The 25,682-nt window shown below is 38.9% G+C and overlaps 1 protein-coding gene across 1 annotated transcript; it reads right to left on the reverse strand.

The window, feature by feature from the left end:
* Positions 1-575: 575 nt before the first annotated feature.
* Positions 576-23,771, reverse strand: LOC134623575 (alpha-1-syntrophin-like; the record flags this gene model as incomplete). The annotated part of the gene is made up of 7 exons (XM_063468651.1): positions 576-1,003; positions 1,835-2,022; positions 3,260-3,456; positions 3,850-3,980; positions 4,175-4,364; positions 4,637-4,832; positions 23,586-23,771. Coding segments are annotated over 7 exons (1,181 nt in total), but the record flags the coding sequence as incomplete, so codon positions are not given.
* Positions 23,772-25,682: the final 1,911 nt, after the last annotated feature.

Raw genomic sequence — 25,682 nt, forward strand, 5'->3', positions numbered from 1 at the left:
TAATTCAGGGAAGCTGTGGCATAAACCTTACATCAGGTGATGGTCTAACAAAATTGTTAAGCACCGCAGGTTTGTATTTGGTATGAATATTTTGTAGTTTAAACACAGAAAAATAGCATTTTTAAATATATGGTTTTACTTTTTGTAAAAAAGGAGAAATGAAAGTTGTATTTCAGCTACACTGAAAAATCTATTTTACTTTTCTTTTGGAGGTTGTCTTAAAACGCATGAAAAATTTCAGGGTATTGGCAAGAATCCACATGAACAGCATATCATAATAGCTCCATTCTGTACATTGTTCAGTATAGACTATTGATTATGTAGCGATCAGCCATGTCATCCTGTCACTCCATTCGAGCTGCCTTTATGAAAATGTTTGTCCAACATCAATCAGGACTTTTGTGAAATAACTTTTGTCATTCACAACAAAATGATTTTGTTCACAGCACATAAAGCAAAGATTGAAAGATGAAAAGATTCTTCAAGACAAAGGCCCATCTTGACTTATGAAATAAAGATAAACAATGTGATGACAAAATACTAACGTCTGGGGCTTTAAAGCTTAGAAACATTAAGATACAGGCAGTCGTACTCGTACAGTTTGTCATCACAAAGTGTCATGACATACTGTGACAGATTTGACAGATGCAAGCTCCCTTAAGTGGCTACTGACTTGCACCAACTTTTTACCTTACAAATACAAGTTCAACAAACAACCATCGTTGCATTGCTGCAGTTCATTCCATAGAAGGATCAGGAGATGCCTGACCAAAGATGATTTGTAGAGGCTTAGGAAGGCTTGTCAGCATCATTTCCAAGTCCCCCATCGTCTGGAGTTTCAGAGTTCCCAGGCTGTACCATAAACTTTATTGAATATTCCTATTGTGACGTTCCGGATAGTTGGCCTTTATCATGCCAAGAGACCAAGTCGCTTGACCTTAGCAGACAGGAAAGAGTGGATTATGAAGACTAAGGTCTTAGGGCAACAATGCAGGTCCAGTTGCTGTAAGAAGATACAGATAAGTAAAAAAGAAACATGATTAAATGAAGGAAATCCATATAATTTTGGTTTTTTAAACATTTTTATAAATGCATAACAAGCAGGTCAACTCTGAATTGGAATAATCTGAATAACTTAAAGAGTGAAATATGATTTGTAACTGTCAGAGGGAGCAGGTAATGTTGCTGAAAAGGTTCTTTACATGTTTTTTCTTAACCCTAGAACACTATCGCTGGGTGATTTTCACCCGAGCAAACACATTTATATGATTTCTCTCTCCTGCAGCTGTTAGTGTGTCGAGGAGATTGTGCCTTCACCAGGGAAGTCTCAAATGTCCCAGGAATGGGTGTATCAAAGACCAGCTTTCCAGCGTCATTTTTTTTTTTTTTTTTTTAGGAATTTTTTGTTCTTGAATTCCAGATTTTTCTGTAATTTTGGAGCATTATTTTAGCATCCCCCCATGACACTTTTTTTCATTTTGTTAGACATGGCACAGTTGAAAGTAAAAGCTGACCACTCTGATTTGTCATGTGTTTGATATATTTTGATGACAAGTACTTTTTGTTGGTCATATTATATCGGGTAAAAATCACCCGGCATTAGTGATTGTGTTACTATTTATAGCGATAGTGTTCTAGGGTTAAATGTCAAGGAGATGGCTAACACACAAGCTTAGGTAGAAATCAAGTTTAGCCGAGTTCACCATCTGTCTAACAAGTGAGAACTCACCACTCAGAGTAATGGTGCTAATGACTTTACTGATGCATTATTGCCCTGAAATGTCACATATTTCACTTCAAGTCAAAATTGAACAGAAAACAGGGGAAAACGTACTATCTCAGCCTCGGGACCTCCAAAATCAAGGAACATCATCCGAACACCGTCATCTGAGGACATTCTGAGGCGCTCAAAAGGCTGCTGGAGGAGAATATTCTTCCTGACACCCATTTCTTCGGTGAATAGTGTAAAACCGTCATCGATGTGAACTCCCAGCATGCACTCTTTCCCATTCCAACTGCAGACTGCCAAAGCAGAAAAAACAGGGCTTATGTGGCGTAAAGGCCAAGTAATGATTTCTTTGTGATTTCATTAGTAGTATCATTCAGTATTGATACAGGGCTACAGAATGCGCTTTACTAAATGTGACACTGAAAAGACAGAAATGCAGTTTAAATATTTTTTTGCTGTAAGAAAACAAAATTGTTCCAAATTTTAGTTTAGTAAAAGAAAGTTAGAATTAGTTTCACATATTGGAATTGAAAGAACCATTTTTAGTTTATACTGGAAAGTTTTTGCATCATTTTATTCCACCAGCAGAGGGCAATGTGAAACCTTTACTACACAGCAAGGTTTTACACATATGGCACTTGTCTCAGAAAGTAGGACTACTGTGAGCAGTAAACCTAGCTGTAAAGCTGTAGGGGGGTTTTACTCAGTCTAGATGTAAGCAAAGAGCTAAGACTTTATATACTACAATACATACGACAAAATGCTTTGTCTTCCCTCAAGCTCCTTATAAAAATCCATTGCAAGAAAGTTTGGTTTCTAAAAACCCAAATCTTTTATTAAAATGCAACCAGAAGAATTGTGCAAAGATTAGGGACGTTCTACAAAGGGGTACAGCGTGCAGATCACTGTGTAAAGAACAATAAATCTCACTAATCCTGCTTTGTGAGACGAGCCTCTGTTTTAAACTGGAATGTTTGTGTGTGTCTGTCGAACAGAACCAAGTCTTAAGCCCAAGCAGGAATTGTTTGGTTGAAATAGATTTGAGGTATATTTATAGACATGATTCAAATGTCTGAATCAGTCCCTGAAAAAAAGTCATGTTGTACTGCTAGTTGTATAGTATTTTGACTTTCAGAAGGGGGGCTCCATCTTTATTCCTCTTTAGCTTCTACCTCTAACGAAACCTTATTTATTTCTGAAAATCGGTTCGGATACGGAAATGTTATTTGCCATTACAGGTAAATTCTTCTTAAAATATTGTTTAGTTCAGGTTAACAATGATTACAAACCAGTGTTTCTGATAGTAATGGGGGGGGGGACCCAAACCAAAAAAACTCTTCCCCTAACTCACAGCATACAGATGCTGCTAACTGAATTACATAATTCATGTGTACTCTAGTATAGAAGTGACATCACCATGTGGTATTTAACATGTAGTGGGCTTTTCTCTTAATACATCTGAATTTCAGATTTATTCGTAAAAAAACTGTAAATGAACCAAAAACTGAAGAATCTTTTGCATCTCTGTACCCGTGGTGACCTCCTTGGTAAGCTCAGCAGCATTGTGGCAACCCTCCACCAGCAGATGAGTCCAGGTCGACAGCTCCTTAGCAGAATCCACCCTAAAAACATGTGTCTCCACGCCTTGCTTTGTGCCTGAACGTAGGCCAAATGACAGCTCAGAATCCAAGACTGGAGAGCTTTTTCCTGGACCAGAGTGGACCAGTCTGAGAAAGGAGGGTGTGGGGTAGGTGAAAGAGTGAAAAAAAGTGTATGAGAAAGATGATAATGAAGACTTATAGAAAATAATGTGGCCATAAGAGCAAATGATGTTGCAGACAAACTGCTACAGGGTTACAGAGGAGAGAAAAAACAGAGGAAAACCCATGACTCATAGGTTCTGTTTCCACATGAATATGATGTTATTTGGCAAAACGTCCAACAGTCCAGCTATGGAAAGAGTGAGCGTGTGTTCTCTGGGCTAAATCAAGCCAGAGGAAGGCCTGAGCCGAACAGGGTGGGGCTTCTGAAACTCCATCGTTATGTGAATGCGTTTATATAAGAAAGAGAGCGAAAGCACAAGTGTCATGTTATGTAGCATGTGCTGTAAGGGTGGAAACCTGGTGGTGATGAGCGGGTGGCTCTTTGTCGGATTGTTGAGGCTCTCTTTGCTTTCAGGACACGAGGGATACAAGAGCAGGTCCTTGTCAGTCAGCACAGCCAGTACGGGTTTCTCTGGACCCTGAGATACCTGCACACGTTGAAATTTCTATCAAAACTTCAGAAATATTTTAAACTTTCTATTAGGCTGCAGATCAGTTTAACCATTGCTTCCCCCCCCCTAAAATAATAGTTAAAAGTTGTAACAAGTTGTAACATAGAGATACACACACGTGCACAGCCATTTATGGACTATTTATCTTATACCACAGCATTCTTCCATACCTGCTCTGTAATCCAGCCCAGATGTTTGACTTCCATGCCAGGCTGCATGCTCCTCATCTCCTCCTTCATTCGTGGTAAAAGGCTGGCAGCACCAGCCTGGATGGCATTGTACCAGGATTGGGCCATGGCAGGATCTTTTGCCCTCAGGAACACAGAGTTCTTTCTGTTGGATGAAATCACCTCAAAATACCTGGCAAATGAGATGACAGAAAAAGAGAACGATGCAAGAAGAGAAACATAAAAGAGGTGGGGGGAAAAGCTGTTAGAGGAATTAAAAAGACATGGCAAAGTGACTAAAGCTTAAGGGTGAAGAGGAAGTTTCAGATTTTAACAAAGAGAATGTGAAAAAGACACACGAAGAAGTCCCTTTTACAAAGCCATGTCATTTTCATGTGTCAGATTTTTTTTATCCAAATGCATAAACTGTATGAAATGAATGGGTGAAGCTTTAACATGTAATACCTGTTTTCTGTGTCTGGAGGGCACTGTTTTCGTGACACCTGGCACATCCTCAGCGAGATGCTCCGGGGCTCCTTCACCTCAGCAGGGGAGAGCTCAGTGCCCCTTTGAGGTGTGGAAGGGGGAGAATCCCACGGGAGACCTGCTCCAGGGGACCCAGAGCTTTTAAAGAAGGCAGACATCTCCTTGATGTACTTCACTGAAGCAGAGTGGGAGGGTGTGGGAGATAAGAGAAAAGGCAGAAGAAGTAAAAGAGGACAGAGGAGAGAAAGAGAGAATAAAATGTAAAAATGAAGCCTCCAGGTTTGGAGATGAGTTGAAAGCTGTAACACTTAAGAACTGCTTCAAAGTGGTGCAGAAATCAACGCACAGTACAAAGAGCTCTGTGTCACAAATGTTCTTCCATACAGAGCCTATGATGTTTATGTTGCATTTCTGTTGTAGATAGTTGATTCTGGCATGTCTTTAGCAGCCACTGGTGCCATAGAGAAGATGTAATCGGACACTCATATCTCACTCGTGTGTCACATGTCATTCTGGTGCTCCAGCACAAGGATTATCAGTACTGACCGTTACGCCGTCTCTGTTTTTGCTACTAACAGTGGTATTCATAGTGCCAATATCAGTTTACCTGTTATTTCCTCAAAAGCTTGTTAAGCCCTGGAAAAACCTAGGTGCACTTGAAAAAGTAATGTATTTATTAGCTTGCCAAGGTCCAAAATGTGTGACTATTTACAAAAATGCAACAGAAAATAAAGATGAAAAACAGAAAACAAAATATACATTCCATCCAAGGACTGGAGCCTATTCAAGGTGGGATATACTCTGGACAGGTCGTCAATCCACAGGGCCAACACATATACACAGAAAACCATTTACAAGTAACCTCACATTCACACCTGCAGCCAGCTTTTTAGCAACAGATGTCTGTGGATTCTAGGAATTACCCAGAGAGCTGTCCACTGCTCTACCCTCTCTAACAACAATAAGAATAATAGTAAAAATAATTTGAAAGATCAGTAAATGGAAGAGTCTATAAGTGCACCATGACACACTGGTGTGAATATCCATGTGTGTCTTTGTGTGTCTAAGTGTGTGTTTTCAAGATGACTATCTTTTTGTGGTTTGAAGGACCACATGGAGGTGAAACATCATGAAACATGATGATCTCACCGAACTATCAGTGTGACCGAGGATTCAACGACAGTATCCAACAGCTTACTTTGATGAATATGGCTTTTGATATATATAGATCAGTAACCCAGACCCATTAACAGTTAGCACTGGCTAAACTGATTGTGAAGCACTCTGTTACTGGTCATATGGTTGAGTTTCCAAGCACAGTAAACCTCGAATCCAGGTAAGTGGGGATTCTATTTCAGGATGCTCTACCACTGAGGGACTAACTGACCTTCAAACCACAATGTTTGAGGAAAGAGTAAAGCACAGCAAGAAATACAAAGGTAAACTACTGATCAAAGTCTAGCTAAGAAACCCTGTCAACTGATGGATGTAAAGGCACAGGAAATCCTTGTAAATAACAAAGATATTCTCAGGGATCAAGAAAAACAGAGACATGAGTTAGACGGGGAAGCTTATGCAGCACATAAAACTTGAAAATCTATTAAAGGTTTATTGATGCAACATTGTTTGAAAGAGAGACGTCTCCCCGGGTCAGGAGCGCTCCAAGGTTGACTACAGATGTGTCAACCTGTACTACTTCTACTGAAGTCTGGACTCTTGGGGACAGGGGAAGAAAACAGGTAGGCTTTCACAGTGTTGAAAGCTGATTAGCATTCATCTGACCATATGTGCTGGGAATGCAGTTCTGTTCATTGCACTGGAAGGCCAGTTTTCTTCTTCCGACAAGCCATCACAATTCTGACACCATATGTTGTGGAGTTCTTTCTTGCAAATGCCTAAGATGTTGGAAAAACACGGCCCTAGGTGCTTCATCATAAGGACTTCCAGTTCTGTATGGTGCATGACTGACAGCTGAAAATAGCATGAGGGCTTTCACATTAATACAACGGGAGGTTAAGAAGTGCAAAAAACACACATCCATCCATCTATCCACCCATGTTCAGAAGTGTGCTAAAAACGTATTTATGAGATCTTTATGCTGTCCCGTAAGTTAAAAGACAGATTTGTCTCCCAATAGCCAATGTCAGTGTTCAGAGGTACATCTAACTGAGGGGGAAGTTCCCAGTTTAAATTTGAAGAAAGAAGCTGTGGCTCATGGTCAGCATCTTAAGCCCAAGGCTATGGGGGTTGCCCATAATTTTTGGTGGATATAATTAAGTGTTATGAAATTGTTACTGTATCTTATTCTGTACACATATCTTTTTAAACGCAGTTTTACCACTCACACACCCATGCTCAGATACCTAGACACACCACCACAGATGGAAACACATGGTCTCTGCTACAGTCCAAAAGGCTGTGTATGGCTTGTAACAGCAGTAGCCACTGCTGGAGTAAAAATAGCCCAGAGGACGTGGCAAAGCAGTAGGTTTAAGGCAAAAGCTTTGGTTTCACATGGGAAGTGTGAAGTGCTCTGTACAAGAGGCATGTAGCCAGAGGGCAAGCAGAAGAGTCATAGCACAGGACAGCAGGAATGAGAGAGGAGGCTTTCACTTTTCCCAAAATAGAGATCCTGCCAGATACACACAGCCTTCCACTTATTTAGCTTCCAAACATCAAATCTCTAACAGTGCACGTTTTATTTGCCAATTTAGGGAATGTTTACAAGTTTTCACTCTTATGGAAAATTGCTACATTGCTACAACTGTATGCTTTTAAAGTAACTGCAAGTATCCAAACATGAGTAGTGTGCAGAATATTGTCAAACTGTCACATAGTATGAAGCAAGAAAACTGCATGAGCAACATTTATGTAAAACATGACTAAGGTTCTTTTTCAGACGTGCTGCTATGAGCATTTAGGGATTACAGTGCATGTGTGAAGAAGTCTTAAGTTGTTCCAGCAAAGGGCATGACCTAAATTCTCAATAATTCTCTGAGTCTGCACCTCTTCGTTTGGAAACAAATTTTCCATACTTTTCAAAAGTAGTGTGGATCAATAGTAATGTCTTGGATCTAAAATCAGTCTGCGATGTTTCCCTTTTCTCTCTCTACAGAGATGAAGTCAATTCCCTTTGAAATTTTGTTAAAGATTTGCTGGAAAAATCTTTAAAAGATTTAAAAGAAAAAAAGAGTAGAAATTTTCTCTCAGTAGTCTGCATGGAGAGTTTCCTTGTATTTGTGACTTAGTCTGGATTTACACAAAAACGCTTTCACACATTTGCACCTGGGTACACATGTAGTAGTGAGTTTTTAATACTTAATAGTGCCATTCTTTGTAAACCTCAGAGATAGTTGTGTAAGAAAAATCTTAGTAGATCAACCGGCTACTTCAGGAAATGCATTTTATGGAACTTACACAATGTTTTTTGGTTTTCGGGTTGGTTACAACCAGTGTTTTTTCACTTCCTATTTTACCTTAAATCTCTCATAGCTATTCCTGTCTGTTTTTAGCATTTTAGCATGTTTTTAGCTCTCCAGACTTCATCCAAACACCTACTGCTCTGAAGTCAGCAAAGCATGCTGACTTCAGAGATTAATAAATGTAAAAATTGCCTATACTTAGTATATTTCAGTAGAATTTTATATTGCCTTGCAATGTAAACATAATTACTGAATCTTCGAGCCTCATAAGTTGTAGTTTTTAAGAAGGGTTTCAAAACTTATTACAAAAACAAAGAACCACCAAGTGACAAAAATATTCCATATACAGAGCGGGTAGTAATTTTCTCCCAAACTCATGTAAACTGGTTAAAAGAGTGTTTGCCTGCTTCAGCAGCCCATTTGAACTGATGTGAAATGTGAGCTGTCAATAAGCGACCACAACAACAGAAAACATTTCCGCGCTAAGAAAGCTGCTAAAGTTTTTCAACCCTGATTTTATATACTTACTGGCTTTTTAATTCAAATTTGGCATCGTGGTTGATAGCGCCCATTTCTATCGTGTGACAAACTCAGAGCACATATCTAATACTGCTTTACATGGACTACATGGTCTGTGGATGTCAGTATAGTGCAGCCAAATGACACCTCAGCGACATCTGTCTAATAACAAGGCCTCAATTACACAAAAAGCACAATTTCAATAACAACAGATTCTTCAAAAACACTTTAAGAGAATATAAGGGGAGCGAACATAGTCGTGGCTAGAGGTGCTAATATCTAACACATAAACATATTTCTATTCTTGGTGGGCATTACTCTTTATTATGTAAGGCTGAGATTATGTCTCTGGTGCTGCACAAACTACAGAGCAGAATAGGTTGGGAGAAAGCAGCAACTATAGAGATGTTTACTTCTGTAAAGAGGCTTTTATAATCTCCCCAAATAACAATCTTGATGTGATAGCTTTTAAACATAGTGCCGTATTAAAAAGAGAGGTGAGACGATAAGAAAGATGGAGAACTGAAAGGGGTGTAAAATGGAACGAACAACATAGAAAAGAGAGAGGCAGCAGGAAAAATGAAGATTGGGAGCAAGAAAAGAGAATATGAACGAGCGAGACAGGAAATACAGGGAGAGCGAATATACAGCTTAGCTCAGCCAGAAATGTTGCCATGAATACCAGTGGCGGCTCATTCAATACAGGGCTAAAATTAGCTGAGATGGCACTGTTATTACTTTAGCTTATCTGGCAGCCAGTGAAACTACTTTTGTAGTGTGTGCGTGTCTGTGTGAGAGAGAGTTATGTGTGGGTGTAAGTGTGCGCATGTGAGGAGGTTCTTTGCCTTCTTCTGCAGGATCTGCCACTAAGCTTTTCATGGTAAACTCTTCACTTTTACATTGAACCTAACAACTCCTAGCCAGACACTTTCAGTCAGCTGAGTTCCAGCACAGTTTGCTTAACCGTAACTTGGACATTACAAACTGCCAAATAATACTTTAACTTGTTCGAACTCTAAACAGACCTCATTATTGTGCTCATTACCTAATATACACAGAAACCATCACATATATCATTAACCCATCACTGCTAATCCTTGTCTGAAGCCATCCATACACAGGAGGAGCATATCAGGAGGCCAGCAGCTTAAGAAGTTAGGCATGAGCTGACATGTTTCCAGACTTGGCACTTATAAAGTGAAACTGGACCAAACAATGCACTAAAGCTAAATGCCAGCCCTTCGTCCGCTTGCCACTGGTTACTGTGGGAGCAGCTGGAATGTGACTGGGGAGTTGCTGACCTCAGAAGCATGTTGTTGCCTCTGTAAACTATGTCAAGCAAAGAATGTCACAATGTTACACCTCAGGGGAACAATGTCGTGGGTGAAAACAACGTCATAAATTACTGTATAAAAGAAGTGAAACATGTTCAGTACATAGAGGTCAATTGAGGCAAAACAAACAAAAAAAGAAAAAAAAACAGGTTTGCAATAATAAATTGAATATTACAAAAATGTGGAGTTCATGTTTCGCAAAAATGTAAGATGTGGACAATTCAAGAGACGATGAAAGTGAACATCAAACAAATGAAAGATTTAGCAAAAACTCAAGACTGCAAAAAGGAAAATCTTACAGATACATCATGAGCTAATTTCTGTCCATTTCATGTTCTGTCACTATGTAATGGTTTCATTCTGTGTTCAAACATCACCTTTTCATGTGTGAAGTTTGCTTTTATTTCCCAATGGAAAAAAAAAACACATCTAGTTTTTTTCAAGCGCTTATCTTAAACTTGTAAACAGCAAGATTCTGGGCTGGACTAATGCTAAATAGTCACGACTGTTCAATCGATAAAAGGGCAATGCTGCAGAGACAGAACAACTGATTGATTGACCACTATTGATAATCAGGCTGAATGGCTTGTGACTAATTTCACCATAGAACACAGGTATGGTTAAAAGTCAGATATGTCACACAATATACATACATATATTTTTCTTAAAACTTTCAGTAGACGTATTGAAGTTTGGTTGACATTTTACACAAAAAACATTTTTCTGTGCTTGTAAATAAAGGCTAAATCTAAAAAAATACTTCAGTAATGATGTTCATGCTTGGTATGTGAAACTTTGTTTTTTAATAGGTTTATAGGTTTGTTTTGTCGTTTTTGAATTTAACCACAACACAGAACTGAATAAGTGGAAGAAGATGGATGGATGGATGGATGATGGATGGATGGATGGATGGATGGATGGATGATGGATGGATGGATGGATGATGGATGGATGGTCTACAGGGACAGGGAGGCTAAAAAAGACAGGAGCTAAAATGTCTAGTTTCACAAGGGAATGCTTTAAGAAAACTGCAAATTATGCAATTGCAGAGTACAAGAACATGCTGGAAGTGAGCACAATAGGTCCGATTTAAGGAACTCCTTTAAAATAAATACTCATTACTAATCAAAATCAGTCTAAAAAAGTTAATGATCAGGATTGGGCTTCAATATGCCAAAACCACAAGTGGGATTTGTGAACATTTTGAGGCATATGGTACACATACAAGGAAGAGGAAAAACACTCTCGTCAGTGCCTTTTCTTATTGATCCCTAATCTTGTGAGCTGTTAAATGCCAGCTTTAATGTATGTGTCCCTATTCTATCACTGATTAATGTGCATCTCCTTCTGGTCAATTACCCGGGTCTATATGATTTAGATAGGTCCGTCACTCCTATAGCCCATTTCATTAAAATCATGGATACATGCCAACTTTGGGAGGTGTTAGGTATGACATAAGTGAGAGAGAGAGAGAGAGAGAGAGAAAGCAGAACACAGTGAAACTTTTAAATGAATTCACATGTTGCCAAAGAGCAGATTTGATTACTTTGCATAGTGTGTCAGGAGAGTTAATTATCCTAATTCAACAAAGTGAAAGTGAAGGAAACTTGAACTGGATCTGGCAGAACACAAGAACAGAGTAGAAGGGATGCTTGGTGGCAAATGTTCACTTTTCTTTTGCTTATCATTGCTGCCTAAAAGGCAAAAGACTCATCGATTTATAAAGTATACACAAACTATTTTTCCACCTCAAATGTGCAATTTAGCTTCCAACGATTACGAAAACACATTTATTGTGAATAATAAAAGTAAATATCTCCCACTCCATCCCCACCATGGCAATGGGGCACGATGCTGTGAGACAGTTCAGTGGAATTTAATCCTGTAGTGAAGTGAGAGACTGACACAAAGAGTGGGCCACCAATTTAACAGGGGCCTAGAATCGGGGCAGAGGGTTCAGAGAGGGCTTGTTAAGTAAACTTGATGGCACTGAGGGAGAAAGGGCCTGTAGGAGATTTGTGATTTAATAAAGCTATGTTATTTAACTGGTTAATCCATTCCCTTGCTGAGTGTAAGCACAATGTCCTTACGGGCCAGCAGCTCTGAAGGAAAAAGGACCCAAGCTTTGTGTCCACAGTATTAGAGGTTTCATGGCAGGGTTACTCACAGAGATTCAGAACAATCCACATAACACCACACATTACTACAGAACTACACTACTGCTGATGTCTGATCGCATCCAGTCTGTTAGAGACTAAAAAACGTTTTTGCTGTATCAATACTCCTCAGCCATTTCTAACACTCGCTGCAAGAGCGTAATATAATAATGGACAGTGGCAGCAAGTTTGCAGCACTGAGAAGGGTCGTTTATATTTATTTGCATTTCATAACGCAGTCTTAGCAGAGTCATCTTAGCGATGCTGAATTAGCATTTATATTTCTGTACTAAAATTCTTTGTCACTTTTACAATACATAACAACTAAGAACAGAAGCAGGATGAAAGAAAAGTTATTGTGACACAACATTATCATATTTAATGCATGTGCCACGTAAGCATTTAAAGATTTGGGGGACTAGATAGGTGGAATTTATTCTTCAGAAAGTGCCAAATACATCATCAACAGCAAACCCACCTTCTCGTGTCCTAGTAAGATCTAACAGCTGTGTATTAGCCAGGTTAAAAGGAAAGGAATCATGATCACAGTAATATTATACTGGCATAAGAAACCAGTCTGTTTGCTGAATACAGACCTTAAGAACACATCAGTGTTACAAACTATATACATTCATAGAAAACACACTCAGTTCTGACACTATTTGGGTGATTATAGCTTCAATTCCAAAGATTCACTTTGAGTAAAGATGCACCGATCAACCAACCAGGGACTGAAATCAGCCAATTTTTAGTTTTCTCGTGGGTGTACAGCAACTCGCTTTCAGTTAATTATTTGTAGTTCTTTCCACTACCACAGCACTTTACTTTCAGTTGTTTCAGTGAGAGATAATCCTGCAATTTACTGCAATACTGTTACGTTTAATAATTTCTTCTTTTTTTTTATCAAAGTAATAGTCTGCATTGAAGAAAGGTTGCCCACATATGCTGTCAGTTGTACCCCTTAGAAAGAGAACTGGAATTATCAGAAATCTTTATCAGCAGGACACACATTTGAAAAAAAAGTGAAATCATGAAACTGATAGAGATAAACATTTTGTATATAATAATAATAATAATAATTACTTTTTGCACTAATTTTGCATATTGATTCCCTTGCACAAATAGATTAATGTGCATATATTCCTTTAAATTTGTAATAAAGAAAAAAAGAGGAAAAGTTAAGTTAATAAGACTAGGATTAATATAGAACCATAAATTATTCTCCAGTTAGGAGAGAAGTAGTTTTAGGGACACAAGTTCCAGATGAAGGAACAAAACTGATCATTCCAAACAACAGGACCATCCTGCATCTGCTGCCACCCACCAGATGAATACATTACCTAAAACACAGAAATACAGACTATCGCTTTGCTGACTGGACTGACACAGCTCAGCCACGACCACCTGAGAATTTGCAGTCGGAACGTGTTAATTAAGAAAATCTCACCTGCCTCCCTCACTACCTTTCTAGCATGTCCTAAAAAAACACACAGGTCAATCTCTGGATCAGGGAAAGGGAAAAGAATCATGTGTGAGTGCAAATTCATGTGAAAGTGCAGTCTATTTACAGATTATATCATGTGTGAATAGATAAGAGGGCTAAGACATATGCTGCTTCAGTAACAGAAACTCAACTTGTACAGAAACTATTTCAGACAAGGAATGAATAATCTTAGCCAGCAGCATGCTGTGTCCCAATGAGAAGCTTAAAACTTTACTCTCCACAGTCATTATGTTCCATAAATCACTCGCCTAACCCTACTTAAATCAATACAGGAAGATAGGGCGAGAATATATATCTCTGCTGGCCTTGCTTAAAAAGACTATATGGTATGTATCTCCCTTTGAGGGGCTATATTCACACATGTCCTTGAAGAGCTTGATTTGTAGATATGAAATATGATTTTAGCCCTCAAAGCAAAATGTAACTCAGTCTGGTCCTCATCATTCTTCAAAAAGCGACTGAGCTGTTCGGTTTGTAGCCAAAGAAGTGACTACTTACAAAACCAGAGCTAGAGTGGCTATTACATACTCTTTAACAGGAACCCAGTTAAAGGTCAACAAAAAATCTTCTACGTAGCGTGCTGTATAAATGCTCTCAGTTTGATCAGTTGTGGCCCTGCTGTTTATAAAGCACCAGTTGTGGCATTTATTGATTTCCATACAGGCAGGAAATCGCAGAAGGAAAGGCTCTAGTCGAAAATACACAAAATACGAGATCTTATTGTGAATGCTAGTACAAGAACCAATCATATATTGGATGTTTATCATTGAGCCAAATACACAATATATTGCATGCTTACACTAATTTTTAATGTGATAAAAAGTATTAGAAAAATATGTCCATTTAAATTCACAGATATGGAATAAGAACCTTCATTCACTCATTAAATAAAATGAAACAGTGTTTGCAATACACAGGAATTTCTGTGTGCAAGGTGTGATCTGAAGGGTGCCAAATCATACAATACAAGCCTATGTTAAGGACTCATATTACTCCTCTGAAATGTATTGTAGGGGTTAAACTGCATAGTCACATTTCAGTGAGAGGAAATGTTTTATCTTGAGCTTATATGCACAGTACTCCAGAAAGACTGTTGTGGGGCTATAATGACAATGAAACCCAGTAAAAGGTAACTGCTTAAATGAACTTAACTTAATGTGTAGCATTCGAGGGAGGGAGGAGTGAGCACAGTGGTTTGCACTTTGTTTTAATTTCTCTCTGGTGTTGGATCAGTTATGAACCAAATTGATCTGTTAACAGGAAATGTCTCATATGTCTGTTAAAACACAGCTTTTATTAACATCGTGTAAGCATGTTAATAGCTGAATGCTACAATATGTGACTGAAAAACAAACAACGATGAATGCAGTTCCACATGTGGCACAGAGTATATTCATTAACACACGGACAGCTTGAGATTACACTGTAAACAATGTTTTGCTACACACAGATACACAGGTATCCCTGTGTAAAGATACACAGGTATTACCTCAGAGAGTTCAGGGTTATATTGTGAAACTGTTTGTAACAGGTTTTGTAATGCAGCTCTGCTCTGGATAAATCCCGGGCTCTGCCTGATTCTCACATTCCAGGACCTCGCTCGCTGTCCTGAACAATTTCTAAGAGAACGTTTTGGCTTTTTTTTATCAAAAACATGTTGATTCTCCTTCAGCTTTCTTTCATTTATCTGAATTGCGACACTGTTTTCAAAGAGAAGCACAAATACATGAAACCTTGGCTTGCAATGTATTATTTCTGTTAGAACATCCCTCACATTCCCTCATCAGATTATTTTTAGCAGCTAATTTGCGCAGCTCTTGGTAGAATGCTTCTTATTATTAAAATGAAATGACTGCGTCTTTGTACTGTACACAAATTAGCGCATTGTTAGTTGATCAAGCGCAGAACTCCCCTTCGAAGTCTGCCCTATTTTGATTTTATCTCTTTGAATGATGTATATTTAGTTCTTTCAACGAATTTCCTTTCAAAATTAAGAAGGATATAGACATATTTTTGTACATTTAAGATGGTACTTTGATGTCAGGAATTCCTCCACCTCTGAGCAGTGCATCTCTTGCTTCCGCCTTTTACAATCCGCAAGGTCAAATATTAACAAGAATACTCAACATGTGAGGTTTACTCCATAAAATTATTATATGGATACACTTCTTCAATTGACACATATTGCACAAACCGGGAATACAAACTCGCCGTATAATGTAAGGGAACTCTCCATCATAAATTTTAATATACATAGAGAGAAAGAGGCCTGAGTTGCGTGAATGTGTCAGAGAGAGACATCGGAGAGATTAAGTTTGGAGTTAGCTCTAGTTGAGAATGCTGACAAAGCATCCTTCAGCCAACACTTATCACAAACACAAATGAACCTCTTCAAATCAAGTCTCACCTCAGGCACTCCTGAAACATATTCCCGTTTGCATATTGGATGTTCACAATCTGACAGCTTCATAGCAAGTATTAATACCCTTAGGTCTGGGGGGATGATGGAGCCACATTTATTAAATACAGTCAAATGTGCACACACTGTGTTCACTGAGTCTTCATCTTAAGAGACATAATGATATTCAGATTCAAAATACAGCCTGCATGAAAGGCACAGCCTGAACAGCGTAGCAACACATGACTCAACACAAGCCGTCACTAATAGTTATCTCTTGGTCCCTGGCACATGTGATACATGTGTAGCCATTTACACAGCATCACACTGTGCAACTGGCTACACAGTGTGGCTAAAAATTAACAACTGAAGGGAAATGCACAGAAGGTGCTGGCTAGCAGTTACAGTTCAGAAAAAACATGCATATCGACCGTTGTTCAGTATACTGGAAATGGTTCACAACAGCCTGCCATCAATGACGATTAAACGTTTAAATCAGGACAAATCTGCAGAGTTGACTAAATGTGTGACACCCAGGAATTTGAGCGTCTATGTTTGTGTGTGTGTGTGTTTGCAGCACTCTCCTTGCACCCCCCGTGGGCAGACAATCCACAGTGTGTTGACAAAGCCAACTCAAACATCACACAGCCAAGAGTCAGGGCAAGGCCACAAAAAAACATCTATAAAAGATGTTTTAAACCTACGCAGACCAAACATGTCCTATTTGGCAAAGCATCTTACTGACATATTTCAAAGAATTTAAAGGAACAAAAAGTTACCAAATGTGGGAGATTACATAATTATAAATTAGTATAATCTAGTATCTCCTCCATTTAACACTGGAGGAAAAGCTGTATGCACCACAGAAAGGTCTGTCTAAGAGAGACAGTCTCACATCCAGCTAATTTAGAATTGCCACTTAACCTTACTTGCAAGTTTTTGGGCTGCAAGCCACCTTGTAACCCTGAATCAGGTAAGTGGTTAAGAAAATATATGCAATTAAGAAACCTAATCATGCAACTTATCACAAGGTTTGAAAAGTAAATTTTTTGCACGTGTCATCAAGTTTAGCAATGCTGTACTTTTTTTCTAAACTGCCTACGAGAATAAGATTTGTTTTAACCTGACATTTCACGTCTCATCCGAGAAGCTTCTTCAATTCTAATTTGTTTTAACCACATCTCACTTTTGAAACTGACACACTTTTCTCTAACAGGAATAAATGGGAACAAAGTCAATAAGTAATTCTAACTAACCAACAGCCCAACAGGGATAACAGACATTAGGATGCTTTATACAACTAACAGGACATGTCCAAAACATATACCATTCCTGCTAAAATAATTTTAGACAAAGAAAAGACTGCAACCATAGAGCTTCCATAACTAAGCCTACTTAATCCCTGACTATGCGTGCACTGGGCCAGAGCACAGCTACCCTAATAAAAAAGACAGGACAGAGAGAACTGCAAGTGTCCTGAGAAATGGGCATAAGAAACTCTGTGATTCTCTGTGTCTGAAGCTCTTTGTCTCATTCCATCCCTCATTCTCCCTCTGCACACATAATCACACAAACACACAGAATCTCCAGCTCTGCTGAACCTCAGGTTGACATTAAGCACAAACACAAGCACAAACCTTTGAATCACACCATGACCAAAATGTACTTTTTATATGCACCTTTATAAAAGGTGCATATAAAAGACCCGAACTCTTCCATGGCTTGCATTTTTAATTTCTCTTTGATATTTGGGCTGATTGGGACCTGATGAATGTAAAAACAAAGAATTACCAGATTTTTTTTACCTAATTTTTGTTTCTAAGAAAAATGAGAGCCACATATGAGGATATTCATTTAAAATTTCGATAGAACAGTAGCAGTATAATGTCCTCGTCAGTGGATATCAGGCCCTTGTAGAGCAAAATTGAGTATTTTGGTCTAAATAACCCAAAATGTGATGTCCACATATGTGGACGCCAGGTCCTAGGAGGTTAAACATTGAACATTTCAGCAATTTAAGACTACAGACAAGCGCATCTTGTATAGGTAATATTTTTTCTATACTCTGGTATGTTGACACATGAGAATTTTAAAAATTATTTTCTTAGCTACTTTAGATATTTCTCCTTTGTCCAAATAAGCACAATACACTGAAGACCCTTGAGGAGAATCTGTATGCTTTTGAGGACATACTATAAGTATGCTATAAGACCATTCATGTTTTTCCTTATTTAAATGAGGAAATGATCACATCTCTCATCACTCTGCTTTATGGCCAAATGTATTAAATGGGGCAAAGTAGCGTAAGGCTGCAGACACAAAAAATGTGCAGGTGGAAGCTGAATTCTTTATTTATAAACAAATACATAAGCATTTCATTTGAATAATGACCAACACATTCTACCAAGAAGAGTGCACACTCATCAGAAAGGAGCACACCCAATGAGCAAGCAAGTAATCTGCCAAGAAAGGTAGTACAGTGTAAGCATAGGTGTTAGGCATGTGTTTCTCTCCAGAAACAGCATGGCAATCCAGATCAATGAGCAGGAGTTGAAGCAGAATTGATACACTTTTGATGGAAAGGGAAATTCTCTTTTAGAAATTACTGGGGACTGTGTGGGGTCTTCCAGGGTAAGACAGCCATTCTCTGGATAAATATTGGAAAGTGACCGATGTTCCAGAATAAGGCAGGAAAAACAGAATTTTTTTCCAGCCGTAGCAAGGGAGAGCAATTCAGGTATGACTAGCAATACAGAGCAGTACTTATTTTTTCCATTCATGGACAGAGCCTGATCTATGATCTATTTATGGCTTATTTACTGAGTCAAAAATACACTACAGTGGCATTAAAGATCAAAGGTTTACAGTTTTACTATTGTTTATGTTCAGTGCCACCATTTCTAACTCAGGGTATGCTGGCCTGCTCCAACCTTTTAGTGGGAAATCTGGGTTGAAAGGGCATTCCTCAAAAAAAAATCCTCAACTCAAAATTTTAACTTTGGACTTTTTCAGGAACCCACCATAATCCAACACTCACTATACATTGCTTTATTTTGACATATATATCCATATAGCATGTCGCAGATGTGATAACAGAGTTAAGTTACGAAACAAGAAATGAAAAAATCTGTTGGCGATGTTGCAGAGCTTCCTATGTACGCTGCTGAATGACGACACACAGATGTTTCATTGTGACAAAAAACATAAAACAAAAAGAAGAAAATACAAAATTCAGATTTGTTTTAATACTGACTCTCAGTATCTTGGTAATGTCAAATGTTAATAAGAACAGTAAAGTTCTACACTGTTTCATCAGAAGACCTGTATTATTGGAGCTCTGCTCTAATCATTCAGGATAAGGACTCAATGACAAACTGCAGGAAGGAGCCAAAGGATACCACACTCAAAGCTTTGAGCAATCCACCTGTGTCAGTTATGCGGTCATTCTGATAACATCTCCCACAGTCATTCCAAATAAACTCTTAGTGGCAACCATCAAAGCAATATCAGGCATCTGTTTTTGTAATTAAACAACTGTTAATGACACAAAACTTGCATTGAATTGCCTACCGCAAACCTTCAGTAAATCACATTCATATTATTAGTTTAAATAATCCCCACCTGAAATTTTATGCTCTAAAATGAAAACTATCTGTCTTTTATCTTCTCTTTCAGTTGCAAAATTGATACTCGACCTCTTTAATAAATCTCCATCTTTACTACTACACTAGAAAGTGTTGATTGTCGAGAGCAACTCCAGCTAATTCGGCAGTTTTGCAATACTGACCATTAATTATCTTTAGCGCCTGTTTATTTGGCTTAACTGTGACACTTTACTTGGCCTAGCCATTGCTGGCTCTGTCCTGATGGACTTCAGACATGGGTTGCAGGCATGACTAGACTTTACCAAACGAGGTATAAAAAACGATTACGAAAGCTCAAAATAAATGTAATCCTGTGTACTTGTTTTCTGAGTTTAACCTTCTACTGCAGGAGCTCATGTCTGCACAGACACTAAGCAGCCTTCCACCTTGTTCATCACGGTAGCTCTCACTGTGGTGTGTTACATTCTTTCCCGTACAATAAAAAAAACTTAAACTTGACTCCTGGGATACCTTGGATACATGGACAGCATGTACCCACCCCCAACCCACCCCTTCACATTCACACTTGCCTCAATGTCCTGACCTGTCCTTTGCAGCCTATTTATCCTTCCTTCCTCTGTGTGTGTGTGTATCTGTGTGTGTGTGTTTATGTGATAGTGGAAATTTGTGTTCTATGTGGCACTATAGTTTCTTTGTTTGTGTCCTTTTTGTCAAACCTTGGTTGCCCAGGGAACAATTCTCCCACCAAACTATTCCTACCCTCCACCCGGTATTGCGCTCTCTCTCTCTCTCTCTCTCTCACAGACTCACACACACACATGCACATGAACTCACACACCTACACACACACACAAAGTTTTATAACTCTGTGCATGTACATAGTGGGGTGGATGCACACATTGTCTTGGCTGGCAAGCTGGTTGCAACGGCAGATGCATTTTCAGTAAGAGTCCAAACTAAGAATGGATAGAAACACAGCAGTAATGACAAACTGCTGCTCATTCATTTGTCATTTATGCAAACATCACAGTTGTACACCTCCACTTCATCAAACAATGCCTAATTGGTCCATGATGTTTTCACAGTTAACATTTTACAAAACTCATATATAAATCTCATCATTCCTCCTGATCCTAAGCCTAAAAGTTGTTGCTGTGACTGGAAAATGTGAAAAGAACAGGTTATGATGCAGCAGAAACACACACACAGGTAAAGACACCGCATGTTCGCACACTCACACATAAGCAGTCAGGCCATAAATGTCGCTGTGAAGAAATGAAGGCAGCTGTGCTTTTATGGCTTCATCTGGCCTGTTATATTTATCTGATACCCCCACCCTCACCCCCCCACCCCATGTGCTATCTTTCTCATACGCATACATTGATTATTCCATCAACAATATAATATAAGGTCCAAAAGTAAGGTGAAGAAAGCCAGCTCTAATTGTTTTCCGTCAAAAAAAACCCCACAGAATATTCACAAATTCCTATTTACAGTGAGAGGCTTTACGCACCTTCATGGTCACACCTGGGAGCTGCCCACTGTTGCCCTTTTCCTGTACTATTGGCTGCTAAGCAACTGTGTGGCCTATTTAAAGTCATGTGACTCATTATAAATCGATAAAGTAAACACTGGTAAAATCATACCCAGCTGTGCCACATATGTGCCGCTGGAAATGCTTAACCCCTTACAAAACTGGTCCTAATGAGCAATTTTCCCGTTTTTAATGTTCTAATTTTATGCACACAGACAATTCTTAAGAAAAACCTTAAGCTAGCACATCATTAAAGAAATACCTAGTGTCCTTGAAGCCTTTGATTATACTGCTAAAGCAGACCTTGACATTAATACCCTACATGTGCTGCTGTAGCAATCAAATTGCATTAATCTGAGCGGGCAGATATGTGTTTAATACAAAATATTTTATCACTTGACTTTCAAAAGAGTTGGAAAGGAAAAAAAAATCCCAGCAAAGGTACAGAATGCTAACCAGGTGTCTAATATGCCTTAACTCCTGTAAATGTTGTGAAAGGGTTTATCTGACAGATTCAAGTGTTACTGTTCATATAGTCAAGATATTTTAATATGATGGAGGCAGTTTCTCCTTGATCTCAGTCAAGGCCGTCTGTGTTATGAATTTCACAGAGCGCTGAAAACTGCCGTGAGCACAGCAGTGGTGTGTGTTTGTTGCTGTGCACATGTAAAAGAGAGTGCTACCCTGACCTTTAACACCAGAGTGGTGCCAAAAAGGAGCTTGCTTCTCACTGTGTTTGTGAGTATCTTGACAAAATGCCAAAACCAAAATAAGCACTGTACATGAACTTTATGTCATCGGTATTTTCAAGCATTATCATGATACAGAATAGTCCTGAAATAAAGGTGCAATCTTGAAAATTGCAGCAGGAAAAAAAAAACACAAAACCCTTAAGATGTTTTCTTTTATTCCCGTAAAATGCTCACAAGATTTCCACTACAGATATGCATCCTGAAGTCCAGTCATCTCCTGGTCAGACAGACATACATCAGCAGAACATCAAAAATGTGCGTGCACACATACCCCTCAGTGAGCCTCTGAGCCTCTTTTGCCTCCTCACTCCTCTATCGGGTCCTCAGGGGGGAGGGAGACCCATGAAATGATTCCTGACATGTCAGATCACACAGCAGCACCGGTTGAGCTGTCTGATATCAACACTTTTCTGCCTGACTGTGGACAAGTAAGACAGGGGGATTTGCAATGATTTCCCCTGGCTATAGCTCTACTTGTATCTCCTGTGCTGACTTAAGTTGCTGAAGCTGCCCTACTGTGCCAGTTAACCCTGAGAAATTCTGTGTCATAGAAAAATGGCGATTCAATAACCTGTGTCGAACTTCAAATTCAGTTTTTTAGGATAGAAAATACATAATTATTAAAATTTGTATCTAAAAAAACCTACTAGGTTTTCATCTGGAAGATGAGAAGCATCGTCACTGAATAATATCAACTCGAACCAACCACTGTCCTTTCTGTGCTTTTAGACACTATGCAGGTTTGGAGGGTATTTACAATTCAACCCAAGGATTTAAAGTCAGCTTGGCAGGAGTTGCCAAATTCCTGTTGAGCAATCATTTAGAAAGAGAAAAGAGTGTTTTTAATCCTTTCCCCCTGTCTTCACAATTAAAATTCACATCTCAGATTCACCTTGTTGTGTTACACCCACTGGCAGACTGTCACATTTACATCCATGCATGAACATACCCTGAAAGAATATACTGAGAGTGAAATAGAGAATGACTGAGATATTGTACATTTGCTCCAGCATCTCACACAAATGAGTGAGCATAAAAGGACGGGAATACACCTTCTGACTCCACCACAAAGCTTCCTATGCAAAGCCAGCCGGATCCCATGAGTTTGCAGTAGTTCTGACATGAACCTAACTTCGTATCAGTGTCAAAACGGTTTAATATTATCGAAAGACGGTTCATTAGCATACTGGGGTGCTCACAGGTGTGAGCCCTAACAGTATTCTTAAATAGTGAGGCTTTTCCTCTCGCTGTTTGAGTTCAACTCATTATTTGGATGTTTCCGATGAAGTCAGATCAAAGTTTTGATTAAATGAAGCGTCTCTCCCGGCTCGTCATTTTTCACCCTCGAGGAAGACTGAATCAGGTCTGGAAAAATCTATAAAGAATATCAAGGTATCAAACATTCTCATTATTTTTACCTATGTATCTATTTGGAGCTGTGGGGTGCACAGAGGGTGGATGAGATATAAGAACTTACGTACTTTAATACCCTGAGGACTATATCATTTGGCAATACGAGGAGTTTTTCTTCTTTGCATGTTTTGTACTTAACTTCTAATATCCTGTCACTTTTTAGAGCATCTTAACAGCAAAGCGGGTGCACAACAGGAAGAACAATGAAAGAAAGACTGAATTGGACTAAGAAGAAAATGTCAGAGTCACAGGATGTATTCTGATTTTTTGGCAAAATGAAAACTATCTTACCTTCAAGGATGACTTCTTTCCCCGTTTTTTTTAACGCTTGCACAGCCTCGTCATGTGTGGCCTCTCGTAAGTCGTAACCATTGACAGAGAGTATGGCATCACCAACATAAAGGGCCTCGGTCTGGTCAGCAGCCAGGCCTTTAAAGATTTTGGAGATGAGGATTGGCATCTTGTTTTCCTTGCCACCTGCATGATCAGACAGGAAAATCAAGTTAAATATCATATGGAAAAATCCAACTTTTACCACTAATTAGCTTCACAAAGCAGTTTGGTAGTTCCTATTTGAACAGCCTATTGGCAGTATATAAAGCAAATCAAATTATATGTTTTCTTGGACCCTGGTAAATAAAGCACTGATAAAAATGCCCTTAAATTCACTGTGACTTCACACCAGAAGGTATAAGTTAGAGCTGAGTCATAAAACTAAAAACGTGTGTGGCTGATTGGTAGTTATAAATATGAAATAAACAGTTTCTGTCCCTTATCACCTTAACATTAGTCACCTAAACTGCAGTTAAAAGAGCACATAAAAACAGATGGAGACAGTGATCGACCTACTGTACTATGGTCTGTGTCTCCGACTCTCCCTCCCTTTGTCTCTTTGTCACACAATGAAGGTCAACTAGTAAGCTGATGGATGCACTGTAACTCTTGTGGTGGGCTTCCGCACTTCATGTGAAGTATCATCGTTAATGTCAGCTTAAAGCTGGACTTTGGCCTTCAGGCTAGTGAGAAATAGTCTTAAAGACGATAAAATGCTTTTTGTGTTTTGGGGTATTTTTGCTATTTCTTCTGGGTGATCCCTCTGCAAGGATTTTTATCATGCAAATTTCTTTGGACGCCCAATGTAGTATTCTTAAAAATATCAAAACTTCTACACACACCACCAGGACGATGAACTTATCCACTATTTTGAGCACCACAGCATCATATAGATGTATAATCAGAGGCAATATGTGGCCCTCACTGACTCAGTCACTGAATTAATTAGGGTGTTCCAGAAAGCTTAAAGAAAAGATAAGCTAATGTGGGTTTTAAAGCTATGTTGGTGATGCTATCTTTTATGTATATCATCAAATGTTTAATAAAAAAAATAACTAAACTTATAAACTTGAGTAATTATTTTAAATCTTAAAAAAGATATGGGAATTTGTCACAGGACAGTTAAGTAACACGCATGATTATCAATACTGCTAGATATATTTTTTAAGGTTTATGTTTAATTAATGGTCTTATTTAATGTATCTGTGCCATTTTGAAAAGGAGCTGAAGAACCAACAACAAATACAGAAGCCAAAGCAGCTGGATACCATGTTATCTGCCTTTTTGCCTCACTCTGTGTTAGTTGAAACTAAAGAATTTTTTTTTTCAAATTTCACAACATTCCCTTGCAGACAAAAAAAAAGAATGCCTATAAGAGTCATTCTAAGAGAGCATTTTGTGGTTCTAAGTAGATACAACTAACTGGTAGAAATGATAGACTTCACTATACTACAATACAAAAAATACTGCAGTTTTTTCTTTAGTGGGTGACATTGTAAATGGATATTGCATATTGTATATGGAGTGTGAGAGACTTCTACTATCAACGTTGGAGATCTACAGGACACAGTCAAAAGGACCAGTAAGGTGCAGGAGATGTAACCTGGGACAGTGTACACTGAGAGACACAACCAAGTGGCTGGGATAGTGTGCAAGCACAGCTGTGCCGCATATGGGTTAGAAGTACCCAACTCCCAATGGAGCACACCACAGAAGGTGGTTGAGAACAACAAGGCTAAGGTCCTGTGGGACTTCAAGCAGCTGCTGGCCAGCCAACCACACATAGTGGTGGTTGACACGGAGCAGAAGACCACAGTGGTCGTAGATGTGGCAGTCCCAGGGGACAGCAACATGAGAAAAGGGAGCACAAGAAAACAGAGAAGTAGCAGGGACTGAAGGAACAACTGGAGCAGATGTGGAAGGTAAAGCCCAGAGTAGTCCCAGTGGTAACAGGAGCATTAGGAGATGTAACTGGAAGAGTGGCTCCAGCAGATTACAGGAACAACATTAGGGGTCTAAGTCCAGTGCAGTCCTAGGAACAGCTAAGATTCTGTG

The sequence above is a fragment of the Pelmatolapia mariae genome, unplaced genomic scaffold, assembly GCF_036321145.2.
Source record: "Pelmatolapia mariae isolate MD_Pm_ZW unplaced genomic scaffold, Pm_UMD_F_2 NODE_ptg000759l+_length_34283_cov_1, whole genome shotgun sequence".
Lineage (NCBI taxonomy): Eukaryota > Metazoa > Chordata > Actinopteri > Cichliformes > Cichlidae > Pelmatolapia > Pelmatolapia mariae.